The sequence below is a fragment of the Podarcis filfolensis genome (assembly GCF_964270895.1).
Source record: "Podarcis filfolensis genome assembly, chromosome: 12".
NCBI classification, from domain to species: domain Eukaryota; kingdom Metazoa; phylum Chordata; class Lepidosauria; order Squamata; family Lacertidae; genus Podarcis; species Podarcis filfolensis.
Window position 1 is genome coordinate 40,335,167 of NC_139614.1, and position 18,882 is coordinate 40,354,048.

Here is an 18,882-nt window from a genome sequence, read left to right on the forward strand (position 1 = left end):
AATGCAATATGTTACTCAGATGTTGTGGGTGATGGGAAGAAGGGGGATGGGGAGGAAACCAGTAGAAAGTCCCTGTAAGAGTATGTTTGAACACAACTGGTTCAAACTGCAGTTAATTGCATTGGACTGAAAACATCAAATCCAGGCTTGTGATGTGAATGTCTTAATCCACATGTGTGTCTACCACTCATGTATTTCCTCAATATACAGCTCTGAGAGGGGTAGGACCCTTTGCATGGAAACACTACATGTGTCTGTTAAAAATGTGTGTGGCTTTAATTCTTATGCTAAATAACTTGCACACCAGGAATTAGAAAAAGATTGTTTATTACACTTAACTATAAGAGACCAGGTGTTTGGATGCTGCTTCAGAAATCAATATGACTATTCCTTTGGGGTTTAAGTACAGTTTGTCTCCCACTATGTTCTATGAAGGGACACGGGTGGCGCTGTGGGTTAAACCACAGAGCCTAGGACTTGCCAATCAGAAGGTTCGAATCCCCGTGACGGGGTGAGCTCCTGTTGCTCAGTCGCTGCTCCTGCCAACCTAGCAGTTCGAAAGCATGTCAAAGTGCAAGTAGATAAATAGGTAACGCTTCAGTGGGAAGGTAAATGGCATTTCCGTGCACTGCTCTGGTTCATCAGAAGCGGCTTATTCATGCTGGCCACATGTCCCGGAAGCTGTACGCCGGCTCCCTCGGCCAGTAAAGCGAGATGAGCACCGCAACTCCAGAGTCGGTCACAACTGGACCTAATGGTCAGGGGTCCCTTTACGTTCTATGAAGAGGACTTCCCGAGTGAGGTAATAATGTAACACTCAAGTCTTTTGTACCATTGTTTACTTATTCCTGCTAGTTTTTCCTTCTCGAGATGACTTTGATATGACCTTAATTTTGGGGGAAACACAACTTTATCTCTACAGTTCCTGAAAGCAATCTTCATAGTCTATTTGAAGTCTGCTTCCTGCCAGGAGGAGGTTGTTTACCAATCCTTGTATTGTCAGGTAGATCTAGGTTTCTGATATTTTCTACAAGTCATAGGGGTCAGGCTGTTAGCTGCTCACTTAGAGGTCATCTGTAAGATAAGAGCTTGTACCAGGGTCACAGCTAGTAACAAGTCTAGACTGGGCCCCATTGTTACACAAGAAACTCTTGCCACAGAAGATATTGCAAGAGTGAAATTTGGTATCACTTTTCCAGGACACAACAATGCACATAGACACCATGGGGCTATAGTTATGTCAAAAAAGTAACATGCACATCATCACACACAGGTCTGGGCTGCAAACTCTAATGCTAAATATTGCATTTACTTGGAAGTAATCCCTGTGAAAATTAATGGGAGTCACTTCCAAAGGATGATGCAGCCTCTAAGCATGTTCATTCAGAAGCTTCTGAGATTAACCTTTTCAATGCATGTACTGCCAGGGTTGTAGGCGGCCATTAATACCCTCCCCTTCTGTAGCCAGTTTTGGCATGTCCAACCTTGAAAGCACCTTCACTCAAAGAACCATTGGGCTTGTAAGTTATTTTTCTTTTGAGTGCAGAGATGCTCTTCAGGCCTATGATTACTTGACAAGTTTCTGATTTGATCTGATTAGGGCCATTGATAAATTGCCTCATATGTCCAGAGTACTCAAAGCTGTTTGGTTTTTTTTGTCCCACTTCTTGTCATTCTTATGTTGATTGTGGGTGGCTGTATATTAAGTCATGTAAACAGGTGGAGGGTGTGTGCCTGGTTGAGAGCAAAATGCCCTAATCCAGCTGCAATCCTGCCTTCAAGCTTAGAGAAATCTCACCTGAGAACATATTCACTCCAAGCAAAATACCCTTTACAGGTAAGCCCAATTTTTCTCCCTCTAGTGTTACATGAAGATTAGATTATTGTTACTGTATAACTAAAACCAGAATGTTTCTCCTCAACATTTTGATTGTGGTATTTATTTGCAAGACCTTTATCTTTTTAGAGATTCTTAGGTCCAGTTAGTATGTTTAGGATTAAATTTCAAATCTGCTTCTCAACAAAAACTTTTGTATTATGTACATAATAATAGTTAGGGCTGATCTATTTTGTGTTCAGGTAAGTTATTTGTAGTAGATAAATTGTTTTTACCTCAATCTGACAGGTTTCTTCAAGAGGTACTAAGTTACAAAGCGCAGAAAGGAAATTCAGGTGTGATGTTTTAAAAGATTTTTTATTTAATAAATAACTTCCATGATAGCACTGTAAAAAGTGAACATTTGTTAAAATAAAAGGCACTTAAAATAAGAATGTGGATAGTATAGAACACATGACAGAATGGGCAGCGGCAAATATACATGGCACATCAAACATGAAAGTCATGTTACATGACAATTGTGCAGTCTTAGCTACAATATGAAGGTAAATTTACAGCCAAGACTGCAAAAAAGTTGTTTTTACAACAATCATCTTACACAAAATGAAATCAAATACATTAAAGAAAAAGGTGACAAAGCACCAGGCTTTAACCTAAGCAAAAACATTAGAAAAACCACCACCACCGACGAATTAAGGCCCTTTATGCATTCAGAAGATGTATTGGCAGACTTTTTTTCTGTACCAAAGTCAGGATTTGAGTTTACAAAGTAAAATTCTTTTTCGGTCACCATGCAGCAATGTCATAAAAAAAGAATGGCACAGTATTAAAGCTATTATTCTGAATCTATTTTTTCTTCCTATTTCTTATACATCACCCCTGACAGTTTAAAATGCATCTGTACATATTAAATTGTCTTTTACATCATGATTTCTGTCTCATTAAACTTACTGCATCAAGTAAGGTTAAATCTTGCAAAAAGTCCATTATTCACAAGCTAAAGTTAATTTTGTAATTTACAAAGAATTATTTGGCTTGCATTTTAACTGTGCAAACCAAAGCCCTGATGTGCCTATAAAGAAAAAGAAAAACTGATCTAATATTAATACTTAATGGCTAGGCAGAACCCTTATACTGGTTACTTTAGCCATTTCACTCCAGATACAGGTCAGAAAGGCACCATGTGACCTTAGTTAAGGAGGCTATGCAGTGTCAAGTTTTCTTACCAATCTCCTGGCACTATTTGCAAAAAGAAAAAAAAACCCTTCAAAAAATAAAAACATACTGTACAGTTTTAAAACCTGCATAGAAAACAAACCTATATGTAATGTATTGAATTAGTAAATTCATTGCGATATTGCTCTAAAGCTATGTTACCGTGACTACAAAACTGCTACATTGCATACAGTGTTGTGGAGTTAGAAAGCAGTTGTAGAATTAGAAAGCAGTTTTCATTTCCCCTCATATTTAGGATTCACCACGGTTGTCACTGCACTCTTGTAGATAGGATTCTCGCCCTAGAAGAAAAAGAATTATTAATATCACAAATGACATAAGAAATCTTACTGTAAAAGTATTTGAAGCAGCTCATTTACTGGAAGCAATTCCACACACCGTCAAACCAATCCAGAAATCCATGTGCATGTTTGACCCTCAACTCTTGCGAAGGATTACTGGATTGCAACAGGCAAGTACATAAAAAAATAGCTAAAGATCATCTAGCAGCTTTAGCTTTTATGAAGCATCATGCCTTGTATACTTTTTTAAAGAATATGTAAGAGGGTTAACACACATGGATGGCAAATCGATAGAAACCTACACCTGCTACTTTAGTGAAAGCTATGAAGGCTTTAGGCACATGCTTTTTAAGGACAGGTGCTTTAAGCATTTCATATCTTTCCTCTACAAAAAAGGTACATGGGATTGTTCCTGGAAAATGGGTTGCATTTGTACCAATGCAAAACAAAATGGTGGTATCAGGACAAACTGATTGCAACCTTATTATTCACAGAGCCTTAAGAGAATGGCCAAACAGAGGCTATGATAATAAGACATACAGAAACCTGTAGCTAATAAAGGCCAATGTTTGTCATAATTTTCATTTATAACAAGAATTGTTCATACATTTTATTCTATGAGACACACAAAAACATAGCTCAATTGTGACCATAGCCATTCACATCTTTAGTTACTCAAGGACAGTGCTATCGAAGTGAGTGAACTGGGTGGGCTTACCACTAGCAACCCCTCTGCTACAGATAATGTTTCCACACCATTAGAAAGCCTATTATAAGCAGCTTTGAATTGAATTCATAATTTCTGCATGTCTGGGTGTGCCTGCCAAATGGTCCTTTATATAAGCATGCAACACATCCATACACATGCATGCTCTGGAATTATTGTTTATGCAGAATTCAGAATGTTTTAAACTTTACAAGAGTAAAACTATTATGTGCTTCCAATGTAGCAGTTTATATGCCACACTTAACTATACCAAAGCTTAGTGCAAACACATAAGTGTGTGAGCTTCTGGAGAGGACATGATGAGCAAAGCAGGCCAACAAGCAACCTAACTAAACATTCCATTTGCAAGGACAAGATAGAGGCAATTCTGTTGTCTGCCTGCTTTGCTGCCTTCAAAAGGGACCTCAAAAAGGCAAAGCAAGAACTCATGGCCATTTTGAGAGCTCTTGTAACAACAATTCATGCCTCTTAACTAGCATTTTTTCCTGTGAAGTGAAAATATGCAAGAGGAAGGAAAGACTGTCCAAGGAAAATTAGCAGGAATTTGATAGCATTCAGAAATATCTTAGCTGGTTTCCTGGGAGCTATTATGCCTCTGGTACCCACTTGTGCAGATACTGGAAGAGTGGCAAACAGCATACGGGTGGAAATACATGACAAAGCCAGCACAGCCTCATGATGGCTTCATATTACAAAGGAAAAGAGAGAGAGAGAGAGAGATCGAAAGCACCACTTCTACAGTCTCGTGTGAAGAGGGAACTACAAGGTCCTCTAGTGGTACTACATGACAAGACTGAAGTACTCTACAATATCGGTTCCCCTTTGCATGTACTTGGAGGCCTCTAACTTCTCTTTCATGGCTTTCTAGGCAAAATTCACTGCCTGTAAAAATTGGCCTTCCTTCACTAAGCTGGAAGGATGGCTGAAAGATTTATAACCAAGTGAGTTAGAAGCTGAGGAGTCAAAGTTTTAAGTGTGAGATTACCAACAGAAAAAGTAGGGGGAAATGAAAAGGAAGATGTTGCATAAGTCAAAGCCAACAGCAGGATCATTCAACACCAGTTACCTATGATATTTAACTTAAAAATCCAGCTAAAACTAGGCAGATTTAGTCTTATGGAGCTGCATTCAATGAACTTTTATTCTGAGTGGGCCCAAGTTAGTCAGGGCCATTAATTTCAATGGGTATACTCTTGAGCAGAATTTAGCCGAGTACAATCCATGGATTTTAATGAAAATGCATTAAGCAGGGTGGTTAACACTTCTGTTGATGTTAATTAAGTCCTAATACTTCTTGTACTTGACTATAATATGCCCATATATCAATTTGGCCAGTTCCAGAGGACACTAATCTTGGTCATTTGTCCTATCCCAAAGCCCCCAATAGTATTGCTATTCTCAATTTTCAAGGGAACAGAGGCCTGCAGGCAGTGCAAGAGAATTCTATTTACCTGCCCCACTTTTTTCAGTGCAGCCCCTTTAAGTGCACCTTGCCTGAGAGCCACAAACATCCTGGAGCTGGCACTGTACATATGCTCAGGCAAGTTGTTCAGATCTTACTAAGAAGGGGACAGGGCCCTAAAGCGCAACCCTAACTATAGTTTGGTCATTATTTCCCCTCATTTAAGCTCCACTGCATAATTCATAAAAAAGCAGCTGGCAAGATTGGTAAGAGTGATTAGTTAATGGCACATACAGCAGACTTTGAAGAAAGTGACATGCACAGAGAAAGAAATGGAAAGGAAAATACGAACGGAAACTTAGAGACCAGCTTTACGTCCATAGTTTGGATTCTTGAAATTATTAATAGGACTCTTGTATATAGGATTTTCTTGCTGAAGGTAGAAAAATGGTCAATGTGGAATGCAGAATTTCAGTGTATCAGTTTCCAAATAAGGTTTTCAACAATTCTTTCAAATATGACATTTCAATAATATATAGTATTGTGATGTTTTCTGTACCAACTATATACAGTGGTACCTCAGATTACAAACCCTGCTAACCCGAAGAGTTACCTCGAGTTGAGAACTTTGCCCCAGGATGAGAACGGAAATCGTGTGCCAACAGTGCAGTGGCAGCAAGAGACTCCATTAGCAAAAGCACGCCTCTATTTAAGAACAGTTTCAGATTAAGAACGGACCTCCGGAATGAATTAAGTTTGTAACTAGAGGTACCACTGTATACACAATGTATTGACTCTTAACAGAAACTATATAGCTCAATTACATTGTAGCTAAGACCCAGGGAATACTTGTGAATATCAAGAGTAACTTAATGTGACCGTTGTTAGTTCAAATGCTTGGTCTCCATCTAAAATTCCTGGGTGGCACAATGAAAGCCTCAAAGCCAGCCACGAGATGATACATCTATCTGTAAAAGTTATCCAGTCCAAAGACCACCAGTTTTTATTGCAAAGTTTAGGTAGAAGATCCAGAGAAACACTAAGCCAGGCTGTCTGGGCTTTATTCTAGAGCAGCGGTTCCCAATTAGCTAAGTACTGCAGACCTCCCATTTTTTCAAAAGCCAAGCCATGGACCCCCTAATTTTGAAAATTTTGATTTCTCTATGGTAATTTTTGTTATGTGAATTGTGCTGTGGACTCCTTGGGTGGATTACACAGACCACTAACTGGGAACCACTGTCCTAGAGGGATGAATGTCTAAAATGTCTGAAGTATACAAAAGAACATTTGCTGTATTCTCCAGGTGTTGTGTATAGCTATCACTCACCGTATCCCACTTTGCATTCATCTTTTCCTTCTCAAATTTTGCAAATTCTCTCCTGTCATGAATGATCATAAGTAGCTTCCAAATCAGCAGTAAAGCAAGACCAATAAGAACAATTCCAGCAACCACACCAGCAACGATGGGAATGATATCGGGACCTGTCGGGCATTCTAGGGAGCAAAGCAATCGAAGCACAATCAAGCATGATGTAAATCAGCAATGTGGAAACAGGATGTTTGGCCAAAACAAATTCTGAATTTCTGCTGCCTGTAAGAGTTCAATTTTTACAGATAGAGCAGTTTTTAAATTAATTTATCTAGAAACGTAAAGCTTAATACTTTGTATTTTGATAGTAATAAAATAAATAAATGTATGATAATATATTGTTAAGCACTTTCTTGTTTTTGCTTTGTTTTAATTTACCTTTTCTCCACCCTTTTCACTTTATTTCTCTGCTGAAAGCCAACAATATCCATGTGAGAAACAAAACATACCTGGGGTCTTTACCACGTGGACAATGGCATTGTTGTTTGAATCAACTGAGTAGGTGAAATAGAACCAGCAGTCATCAATATCCTTCTCTTTGCAATGAGACTGTGCTTTATAGTCTCCAGGCTGTGGCAACTTCTCTCTATGGTCTACTGGTGTCAAGCTAAAATGTGAACACTCTTCTTCACAGGTGTCCTTCTTTCCTCCTCTGTTAAAAGCTCTGCACTGCACACAGTCCCTAATGCAAGTCAGATACAAGATACATCAGAATAAAATTAGTGTGGCAGTTTAGTATGCAGGAAGAACACAAAAGTTAAACAGAGGTTGAGTTCCAGTCCTCTTTAATTTTCAAACACAGCTGAAATGGAACTGCAGACACATTATCCCTACCACTGCATTGGCTGCATCTTCCTTTTTCTTTTCAATACAGCCTCTTTGATCCATTAAGAGAGCATCCAGAAGCCTGCTTAGCAGGGCCTACATTACACTGCACTCAGTGGAATAAGAGAGAAAGGGAGGTGGACAAGGATCATCCCTGAGCCTGCTCCAGCTGGACTTTCCCCACAGAACCATCTTCCATCATGCAGCCTACTGAAATTATTTCAGGAGAGGCAGGCGAACAAGAAAGTATCAGTGCCTGCTCCAACTGGACAGTCACCTCCCCCACATCCTGGGTTTTCCGCTACCAAGTAAGTACTATATGGAAAGGATCCTGATGAACTATTATATTTTAATGCTGTTGTGATTTTATTAATAGATTTTCATGTTATTTCCAAGCCAACTTGGAAGGAGGACTGCATCCTGAAAGGCAGCATATTAAAAAAGAAAGGAAGAAATTTAGCATATTTAAAATGAGTTGCAAATACATTCTAGTAATAGGTATTCAGCAACTGAACTACAATGCTGTGAAATAACTGGGTGCACTCAAGTGCAGTTTTTACACAGATTTAAGATATTCTAAAAAGGTAAAGGTAAAGGGACCCCTGACCATTAGGTCCAGTCGTGACCGATTCTGGGGTTGTGGCGCTCATCTCGCTTTATTGGCCAAGGGAGCCTGCGTACAGCTTCCGGGTCATGTGGCCAGCATGACTAAGCCACTTCTTGCGAACCAGAGCAGTGCATGGAAACGCCGTTTACCTTCCCGCCAGAGCGGTACCTATTTATCTACTTGCACTTTGATGTGCTTTCGAACTGCTAGGTTGGCAGGAGCAGGGACTGAGCAACAGGAGCTCACCCCGTCATGGGGATTCGAACCGCTGACCTTCTGATCGGCAAGTCCTAGGCTCTGTGGTTTAACGCACAGTGCTACCCGCGTCCCCTTAAGATATACTAGTTGGCTTTAAATGGTATTTGCAAGTGCAGGTACTATTTATTTTTTAAACTGAAAAGCTACACACTTCGGTATACCCAAGAAAAAAAACCCAAGGCAGTTTACAACAAGAAAACCAATATAATAAAACACTAATTACCAATAATTTTTGCTCCAGCTTAAGAATTTTTTGTTTTTTTTTTGGGGGGGGGGAGGGAGAGAGAAAGCAAAGCAAAAACATGGGCCACAAGAAACAGCTCCTTGTACAAAGGGGAACACAAAAATTCCCCTGGAGCAATTTGCAAATATCCCAGCAGGAAGTTAAAAATCCAAAAGCCTTACTTGTGCTCTGCACAAACTCCAGGACAGGTCGGGCACAATTCACATGTTGGCCCCGTGAATTTGGGATCTGTGCAGTTACAGACTCCACACTTGCAGATTCCTCTGCCATTACAGATTTGTCCATTTCCAGCTACACATGGGGTGGTATCCATGTAACAATCACAAGCAGAGCCTGTATAATTTTCTGCGCATTCACACTCACGACATTTACATTCACCATGTCCTGCAATAAAAAGATAGGTATTTAGTTTCTATAAAGCACATGAAATTGAACATCAACAATTGCCATAATCTGATTTAATTTGACAGAGGCATTCAAAGTTGATTCCTACCACCCAGGTAAAGGAATAGATCATGTGACTTCTATTTCAACCACAAGATCCCGTACTGCAAGTCTCTTCCACAGTTCCAAGGAGAGGACATGCTGTAGCACTAATCTCCAAAGGCCAACTCTATAGAGACAATGGTGTCCTGTCTGCAGGATATGAGGTCCACATTGTAGCCCAACAAATTTCTATGAGATTAATGGAGAACTGCTATGAGTGTGCTTTCATAGAATGAGGTTTGGTAAAAGTTGGGTCTTGCATGTTGTGGCCATACATGACTTGACCATCTGACTGTAGTAGAGCATAAGACCTTGGTCTGCCTCAGAGGCCAGCAAACTTGGGAACAATGTGCCTTTAGAAAGTAAGGGCAGAAAATCATTGTTGCTGAACAATTTTGAGGTTCATCTTGCATGCTATTATCTAACCACTCACTCTGCTATGTCCACTGGCAGTTTGCTAAGAGTGCTGATTTTAGATTGCACTGTCACTTGGAGCTCCTAATCAGAATATTCTCCTTTCAAAATGGTGTCAAAAGTTGGCACAAAGGTAAGGGATTAATGGTGTTTGGCAGGTTCCTCCCCATATTATCTTCCTAACCTGTACTGTCCAAAGTGGACAGTTTTGGCTCTCTCTGTAATCTCTCAAGTTGCACTCCCACTGAATGGCTCCCACCACAGCAATGGCCAGCATGTACTGCTTCCAGATCACAAGAACTAGAGACACTGTGGGCACTGGAAATCCCTGTGGCGGCCAGAGCAGCTGTATAGGGTCTTTGCTTTAGGGTCTTTGACAATACTTAGTTGTAGGCTCAGTGATTACTCATTTCCCAGTTGGCCCCCTGAGTCAGAAAATAAGAGGAAAAGCAAAAGTGGAGAATAAAAGGTTTGTTTGTTTTTTAAGGCAAAAAGGAATGATTCAGAAAAAAGGAGTAGGAAATAACAGAAACCAACAAAAAGGGCCAAAGGAAGTACACACTGTAGATAGAGGAGCTGCAGCTGAACAACTTGGCCTGGGTAAGATAGGACCAGATCTGGTGGTTGAACTCCAGACCACATAACTCCTGCCTTTTACTTGATGTCTCTTGTAAATTTATAAATTAAAGTCTTGTGAAGGCATATAATAAGGGCTACAGTGTATGATTCTCCTCAGAAAAAGCCTCTCTCCTTTTACTAATAGTATTACTGTGTACTGTGTTGCACAGCAGAGTATCGCAAGCCAAGAAGATCTCCTCCCAAATGTTAGGCTCTCATGCTTAGAAATAAGTACAGGACTGCATCCAAGCATTCCCCTTCCTCCAGAGGAACTTCTGAATCCTCACAGTTTAAAAGGGTCAGTTCATTACCTCCACAAATCAAGCCATCAGATCGATCACAGTTGAAGTTATCACATTCGCAAAACCGGCCAGAGTAGATCTCATTTGCATTCTCTCTCTTCCTGCACACACACTGTCCACAAATACATTCTCCATTGTTACTACATATTTCTGAACTGTTTGCTGGTCTACAGGTGCCTGACATATCTTCACTGTTTACTTCATCCATGCTGCATTCACAGAGCTTTCCAATACGTCCTGGTTTACACCTAAAAGAGAAAATGATTCTCATTACTAAACTGTTAACTAAAATCAATGCAAAACTTTCTTTCCCCTTATATACATATTGAAAAGGGGGTGGGATGAGATACTGGTGCATAGATACAGGAAACAGTCTCTTTCACGAGAGCATGATTCATCCTAGAGGCAGATGTTCCGAAACTCAAGAGCAGCAGTTTGGGGAAGCTGCTGAATGACTCTTCTACTAGGTTCATTAATATAGCAGCTGCTACTAATTGCTGTAAAAATAATATAAATGCTAATTTATTCCAAAGGTGAAATGAGGCACATGCCTGCTTGACACACCAGACATTCATTTTTCTATGCTAGAAAGGTCTTGAAGAATGGTCTGCTACAATTGCACTTAAGAACAGGTCCAATTAGCCTGCAACAGTATTAATATTCACCACTAATAATAATAATAATAATAATAATAATAATAATAATAATAATCTATTTGTTTATTGCCCACCTTATTCCCCACAGGACTCAAGGCAGCTTACAGATAAAAACAACACCCATAAAGTACGTAGCATTTTCAAAATGCTATTTTCTAAGTTAAAACAGGAAAGGTAGTCCATGCCCAGCAGGCTCAAAATACAGGATACAAGAGGAAAAAGAATTGGGAGCAGAGGAGGAAGTGAGCATTGTAGCACAGTCCTTTCTTGCAGGGAGGAGAAAGGAAGCTCCTCGCAACCATTTCTTCTCTGCCTGATGGGTGGGGGCCATGTTCCTCTTCTCCCTGACATGATCATCATCAGGGTGTGTGGGTTTGTTGTAGCCTCCCCGTCACCCTCAGATCTCTACTTAGTGGCAGAGGCCACAGAATGCTCCCCTTCAGTTCTACCAGTCTGTTTTCAGTGCCTTTCTCTCTTTGAATGTTTTTGAGGGCCCAAAGGCAGGAAAGTTCACTTTAAAAAACAAAAACGAAACAAAAAAAGTGTGGTCAAAATTACTTTTGGAAATACATGGGAATTTAAAGATCCTGGTAGGAATAAGCTGCCGGTGTTCATGGGGAAAAGGAAGGCAGGAGGGGCCAGTATGATATGACTGAAGGTACCTGAAGGCCCAGCATTAAAATACAAATTTCATGCTTGCTTAAGGAGCTGACTTGGGTTCCCTTCCCTTTATTCATACGTTTTTTCCTATATGAGGAGAAAGGACACACAACTTCTCTTTGTGTAAGGATTATGTGGCACAGGAAGGAAAGAGGTTAAGAAAGAAACAAGGACGGGAAATGGTCCAAGCTAAGCAAACAATGAAGTAGCGGGGGGTAGTGAGAGAAAAATGAAATAATGATTATATTGACCTGCCAAGCAAGCGGAAGTGGGTGAAGACGCAGTGCAGAAATAGCAGGAGATAGGAAAATGAGATACGTGGTAGGAATTGGTGAAAAGCTGAGGTTTGGAGAAAGAGAGGCAGGTGGTGGAGAGAATGATGAATGAAGGGCCATTTAAAGTAGGAGGAAAAGGGGAGTGGCAGAGAATAGGGACTCTTGTGAGTTCTCCAAAGCATCTGTTTTCAGTGTCGAGACTCAACCCTGAAGCATGTGAGGAATACATGGAGGTTCTCCTGAGCTGGTGGACAGCACATTCCTTTCAGCGCTGATTCCACCCAAGAAGAATCAGGGAAAGGTCTTCCAACTAAATTTGTGTCTAGTCTGGGATTTTTTGGGGGCCATTTACACTCAAGGGATATTTTATTTCCTAGCAGATTTATCTGAGGGAGAGAAAAAACATTAATATTTATCTACCTGCAGGCACCACACTCAAATGTTCCATTTCCAAAGAAGCAAATAGGGCTGTCTGGAATTCCGTCCTTGTGACATTCACATTCACAGATGAACTCCAGATTAATTTCTACCTCTTCAGTGAAACCTAGTGGCTTGATTTTAATGGTTTCACCCTGCCCTTTTTCTGGACACTGGTTGGCTGTTACTTTAATCTCAAAGCTAACCTGTAAGCAAAATAAAGAGTACATAGGTAAATTGTTTGACACTGATTAGAGGGGGTGAAGCAATAGCACACCGATTCCAGAATGCAGAAAGTTACCTCATCTCCAATTGAAATGTTGGAGCACTTTCTTCCTTCATCTCCTGTACCATTCACTCCATTCTTGCAGAAAGATTTATATTCAATTGTGACTTCTTTTGGTAGTTTGTTGTTTTCCAAAATGACTTCTGAAGACAATGACTAACACAAAAGTCAAGTAGTTTAGTGAAGGATAATGGAACATGCAGCCCAACTTCATCTGGAAAGCCACAGGTTTTTCTACTCTGTGGTCTCCCAGGTGTCCAAACAGTTCCTTAAAAACACTTGGAAAATACTCTCTTGCAAGAGATACATGTTCAACAGATTCTATCTAGTCCTTTTAAAACGTGCATTTCTGAAGGGACTACAGTGGTACCCTGGTTCTCAAACACCTTGGTACTCAAACAACTTGGAACCCAAACACTGCAAACCCGGAAGTAAGTGTTCCTGTTTGTGAACTTTTTCGGAAGCTGAACGTGCTCCGTTTTGAGTGCCACACTTACGTTTTGAGAGTTATGCTGAGTTCTGTCTGTTTTTGCTATTTATTTTGCATTTTTGTGGCTCTTTTCTGTTTTGGTTTTGTTACTGTGTGGAACCCAGTTCAGCTACTGATTGATTGTGTAACATTGTTTATTGCTTTCATTTTATGGGTCAATGGTCTTGTTAGATAGTAAAATTGTTAAATTGCTGTTTTAGGTGTTGTTTTTTAAAGTCTGGAATGGATGAATCCATTTTGCATTACTTTCTATGGGAAAGCGTGTCTTGATTTTGGAACGGACTTCCAGAACGGATTAAGTTTGAGAACCAAGGTACCACTGTATTAGTTTTCTCTGTATCTTGACAAAACAAGTTTTGAACTAGTGTTACCGTTTTCTTGTGGGTTTTGTGCAGCCAGCGTCATTGTAGCTTACAAAACGGATAAAAGAGATTGATAAAATTGTATTTCTGATAAGATCAGCACTGCTATTCTCCTCTCCCAACTCCTCCCCCGAAAAACCACGCGCAAAAATATTGAAAAGGACTGCAGACTGTTTAAGGCTTTATAGGCTAAAATCAGCACTTTGAACTGGGTCTGGAAACTAACTGACAGCCAGTGCAGTCAAGCCAGGACCAGTGTAATCTGCTCAAACCTGTCTTGCCCTGTAAGCAAGGTCTCTGGGTGGCTAGCATGGGAAGCTGCCAACTCTTTTTATACCACATATACATCCCAGAACCTCATATGCTTAAATAAGGGATGGGGATGAGGAACAAGAGTCCAAGCCATGGCTTCCTGCCCTACACCTGATGATGTATGTGACAAGTGTGGGGCAAGTAAAGGCAGGGCTTGGCAAAAGGTGCTTTGAAGCTGATCATCAGTGCTGGAGAAGCACTGCACAAAGGGTTTCTTCAGTGCTGACAATCAGCTGACTGATGGCAATAGAGAAATACTGCACACATTTTTTGTTTATACATTTGATTTCAAAGCATGCAAGCGAAGATTGCCATTGCAACATCAGGTGATTGACAGGTGGACAGGGCCACCCCCTTGTCAAACTTGACTTGTGTGTATATGTATATGCATATGTGGCCAGGTCCGGATCCCCCATACATCCTTTATTGTATGCAAAACACGCTGTCTTTGGGTGTATGTGGCGATAATGAAAACTGGTGAACTCACATTGTAAGCATCAATTATCAGTTGAATCACATTACTGGAGTTTGAAGAGAGTGTTCCCACTGCAGATTTTGGAATCAAATTCTTGAGCTCCTTTACATGAGAAGAGTGAGAAAAACATTCAGTTAAAATCATAAGCAGCAGATAGATTAATTCTATACACAAAATGCCATTTACAGAAAACCATAAAAAAGGTAAAGGACCCCTGACAGTTAAGTCCAGTCGTGAACGACTCTGGGGTTGCGGCGCTCATTTCGCTTTACTGGCTGAGGGAGCCGACTTTTGTCCGCAGACAGTTTTTCCAGGTTATGTGGCCAGCATGACTAAGCCGCTTCTGGCGAAAGCAGAGCAGTGCATGGAAACGCTGTTTACCTTCCCACCAGATCGGTACCTATTTATTTTAAAAGACAGCTGAAGGTGGCCCTGTTTAGGGAAGTTTTTAATGTCTGATGCTGTATTGTTTTTAATATTCGGTTGGAAGCTGCCCAGAGTGGCTGGGGAAACCAGCCAGATGGGCAGGGTATAAATAATAAATTATTATTATTATCATCTACTTGCACTCTGACGTGCTTTCGAACTGCTAGGTTGGCAGGAGCTGGGACCGAGCAACGGGAGCTTAACCCGTTGTGGGGATTCAAACCGCCAACCTTCCGATCAGCAAGCCCTAGGCTCAGTGCCACCCGCATCCCATATAGAAAACCATAGTTATACAGAATTCAATTTCTCAAGTTTCTAACACATGCATAGAACAGGGGTGGGGCAACTGCAACCCATCAATTCTCTCTATATTCCCACCTAGGGTGGGTGGGGGTAAATACCATTATTGCCTAGACAGTACCATTGGTCGTGTGGGTGGAGGCATTTTCAGGCTGGGGAATCTCAGCTGGTGAGGGAAGGGACTCTATAGAAGCTTTTGTCACTTGCTCTTACCTTGTAAACTGGTTGAAATTCTTGTGTAACAGCAAATATTATTTGAATATTATTGTCACTTAGCTTCTGAACAAGGTGTGCAATGGAGGGATAATCCTGAAGAATGAAGTTTACATTTTATATATACTTGAATTTCACACAATAACATTCTTATATACAATTTTCTATACAAACATAAGCAAGAGCAAACAAAAGATCAAAAACATTTTTTTAAAAAGCAATCCATCAACTCTCATTAACAGAAGCCTCTAATTCTCAGATTCTTCATTCTTATCAAAGCAATACTTAGGCTTTTTCTTGTATTTTGCCAGTTAAATAAATGTTCTCCAGTTCTTGGGTTTCTCTCTGGATTCAGAAAAGGAGTTTTAGCAAAGTAGGATAACTTGGTTTTAAAATAGGCAAACCAAACTTGGCATTCTTCCTCCATGAAGAAAAATGTGAGGGCTACTATAACAAAATTAAAAATCTCTACATGTTTTTACATACAAGCTCTGATAGCACTGGTCCATAAAAGCTTACAGACCTTGCTATTTTAAAAGTTTAAATTATAAGCTAAACTTTTAATGGGTGTTCTTCTCAAAGCATTCTTCTACATTGGGGGGGGAGTATATTGGGATTGTCTCCCATTTCTACATGTGTGTATATTTGCGTATATGTGTGTGTGAGGGAGAGAGAGAGAGAGAGAGAGAGAGAGAGAGAGAGAGAGAGAGAGAGAAGCACACATACACAATAACATACATGTAAACACAAAATTAAACATTCTCTTAAGCATACTTACATAATAATGGCTCATTGTGTACATATTGTTATCTAAATGACATCGCCCGTCATTTGGCAAGACAATTCCTCCAAGTTTCCCATCTCCAGCAAAATGAAATCCAGCATCCGTAGAAAATACCAACAACCGAGTGACATTTCTCCATCCAAGTTTTGACTTGAAAAGAAATTATATATATATATAAGCATAGATCATTGTGAAAGAATATGGTAGCAGAGAAAACTGAAAAATGAGTGATCAGTATCCCCATGGAGTTTTAGCAAATGGAAAGATATAAATAAGCTCTCTTCCCGCCACTACTGTACAGTTTTGATAGTAGCTTCAAGAACATGTGCATGACAAAAACATAATGTGGGAAGAAGCCACCTGAACACACCCGGAAGTGACAGCTGGGATGTGTTGGCACCAGGATACAGTTGCTCCAGCTCAATTCAATGAGGTCAAGAGGCATGCAGAAATGACCATGCAACCTTTGCAACTGGAGATTGACTCAGAAAGCTTCAAAGCAAGAGAGGGGTAGGATTCCACTTGTACACTGAAGTTGCCTTCCCAATTCCCTCTGAAAATTGCTGGCACCAGTCATCATGGTACTTGGGCATCCAGATCAGAGTTCTGGTCCAGGGTTTTGCTCTATATCTTTACTAGCAAAGTGTCTGGGGTGAGGTGGGGTGGGGGATATGAGCTGGGTTCCCTCAGAATACACTGCTGGCTAACAACTACTAGAACTGAAAATCAGCAGCTAAACTTTATAGGAGCAAGACCAGAAGCAGTAGAAGAGAGAGTCTGCAAATCATAGACTGGTGACTGAAACCTTTTGTTGTTGTTGAAGAGAGAGAGAGAGAGAGAGAGAGAGTGTGTACACATTGACTAAGCCTTTTGTTTCCTGTGCAAGAGCTGCAACAAACAAACCCTTATGAGTACACATGTGGTTGAATGCCTTTTAAGCATCCCCACTGGCTTTTAACTGCTTATCATTGTACCTTTTCAACATTTGTGTCCAGGAAGTTAAATTAACACTTTTGATCCATTAAATCTGAATAACAGCCAAGGGTCTACAAGTCAATTGCATTTATAGTAATATCCAAAAGAAGTGAAAATACACTTACACCACAAACAGCAACCTGCATTATTGCATCAAATCCACCTTCAGGAGAATCCAGATTGCCAGAAATCTGTTGATCACCTACAAGCTGGTTGAACAGATTTCCATCGCTGGTAAAGTTGAGTACATTCCTGTAGCTAAAAGGGCTTGTACAGTTAAGGTCAACGGTGCATGGGTTCTTGAGTTTGGCTGGTGTAGTACTAATATAAGGCATTACAGTTTTTTCAACAAAAGAGCCAAAACCTGAGAGAGAGAGAGAGAGAGAGAGAGAGAGAGGGGACGTACAATGGAACTCTATTAGTTCTGTGGTTCTGAATGCAATAGAGAGCCCTATGGAGAAGCCACCAAGTTGCAGGGCAGGTTGCACTACAGCAAAAGACATTCTTTTTCATCAGGAAACAATGGGAAGCTTGGTCTACCAGGTAATGAAGTGTCCAGGAGGAAGTGGTTCTGAAGGGTCAGAACTCACCCTTAGCAAGGGTTATATTGAATGTCTTCTACACAGCAGACATGTTTGGAAACCCGGAGAGGCTATCTGGTTGTCATGTGGGTTTCTTTTGTGCATGTGTTCATCCCAAAAGGAAGGATATATTGCCTGGAAGGAGTGCTATGAACTGGGACCATGTAGACACTTTACTTTCTCAAGAGGCTGTATATGAAACCCAGTAGGAATTCCAATGCTTACACAGAAACCAATCAACATTGGGTTGTATTCAACCAAGTCCTACTTAAGAGTAGATGCATTCAAACTACTCATTAGGTATGTCCAGAAACTTTAGTGGGTCTATTCTGAGGACTAGCTTTGAATACTATGTGTTAAGTTTGTACATGACTTAAGTTATCTTCGGAACAAAAGCATTGACAATAAACTTGATTAACTTAAGTTTACTGATCCCAATTAGTCTACTCTGAGTATGCCTTAAATTTGATGCAACCTATTATAATCCTTGCTTCCACTAGCTTGCATATAGGCTCTCAGATTTGCTCTATCCAAATCTGTTTTTATCCAGCAGCAATCTAATACAGAATCTATGTTATAAAAGTATGCATTTTCTTCTCCTAGTACAAACTTACTAAATCATGTTTATATTTCTGAGCACATGCATATTACACATGTATATTTCTCTTTACATTTTGACATGATAAACAGAACTTTGTTTGTAAAGAAAAGCAAGCCCTAATTTACAATGATCTTAAACAAAATTATTACCAATTCGAAAATCTGAAGTTATATTCTTCATTTTACTCATGAGAGAAGTTCCAAGGCTTTTCACATTCTCCAAGTCATCTTTCATAGAGTAGGAGAGATCCATAAGGTAATAAAGATCAATGGGATAATCTTCAGCTCTCTTAAATTTTAATGAAAATGTCTGTGGTTCTCCTAATCCCAGAAAAAGAAATAAAAGTTTTAAAGCAAAAATTCCATAATGACACTAGACAATAAGTACGCTAAACATATAAGTGCACTGACACTTCCACCCTATGCTTAGTGCCTCTGTCTTGCTAGAATACATCCTTGAGCTG

The 18,882-nt window shown here is 40.1% G+C and overlaps 1 protein-coding gene and 1 long non-coding RNA gene across 4 annotated transcripts in view; one reads left to right on the forward strand and one right to left on the reverse strand.

Annotated features, from left to right (window-relative positions):
- Positions 1-2,175: 2,175 nt before the first annotated feature.
- ITGB1 (integrin subunit beta 1) overlaps positions 2,176-18,882 on the reverse strand; it is a 34,673-nt gene continuing 17,966 nt past the window's right edge. For 2 of the 3 annotated variants that reach the window (XM_083579502.1, XM_083579500.1), the window contains exons 5-17: positions 18,569-18,739; positions 17,363-17,601; positions 16,257-16,412; positions 15,479-15,574; positions 14,552-14,641; positions 12,916-13,056; positions 12,618-12,820; positions 10,616-10,854; positions 8,948-9,170; positions 7,302-7,534; positions 6,811-6,977; positions 5,836-5,916; positions 2,176-3,354 (exon numbers count right to left, since the gene is read on the reverse strand). In XM_083579502.1, coding sequence (XP_083435628.1) covers positions 5,842-5,916; positions 6,811-6,977; positions 7,302-7,534; positions 8,948-9,170; positions 10,616-10,854; positions 12,618-12,820; positions 12,916-13,056; positions 14,552-14,641; positions 15,479-15,574; positions 16,257-16,412; positions 17,363-17,601; positions 18,569-18,739 — 2,033 coding nt within the window. In that variant the 3' untranslated portion in view covers positions 2,176-3,354; positions 5,836-5,841. The remainder of the gene's footprint in view (positions 3,355-5,835; positions 5,917-6,810; positions 6,978-7,301; positions 7,535-8,947; positions 9,171-10,615; positions 10,855-12,617; positions 12,821-12,915; positions 13,057-14,551; positions 14,642-15,478; positions 15,575-16,256; positions 16,413-17,362; positions 17,602-18,568; positions 18,740-18,882) is intronic. The other variant, XM_083579501.1, reaches the window with a different exon arrangement.
- Positions 7,543-13,846, forward strand: LOC310746284. Its single transcript, XR_014540578.1, has 2 exons — positions 7,543-7,985; positions 13,591-13,846. It is a non-coding gene; the product is annotated as an uncharacterized lncRNA (long non-coding RNA).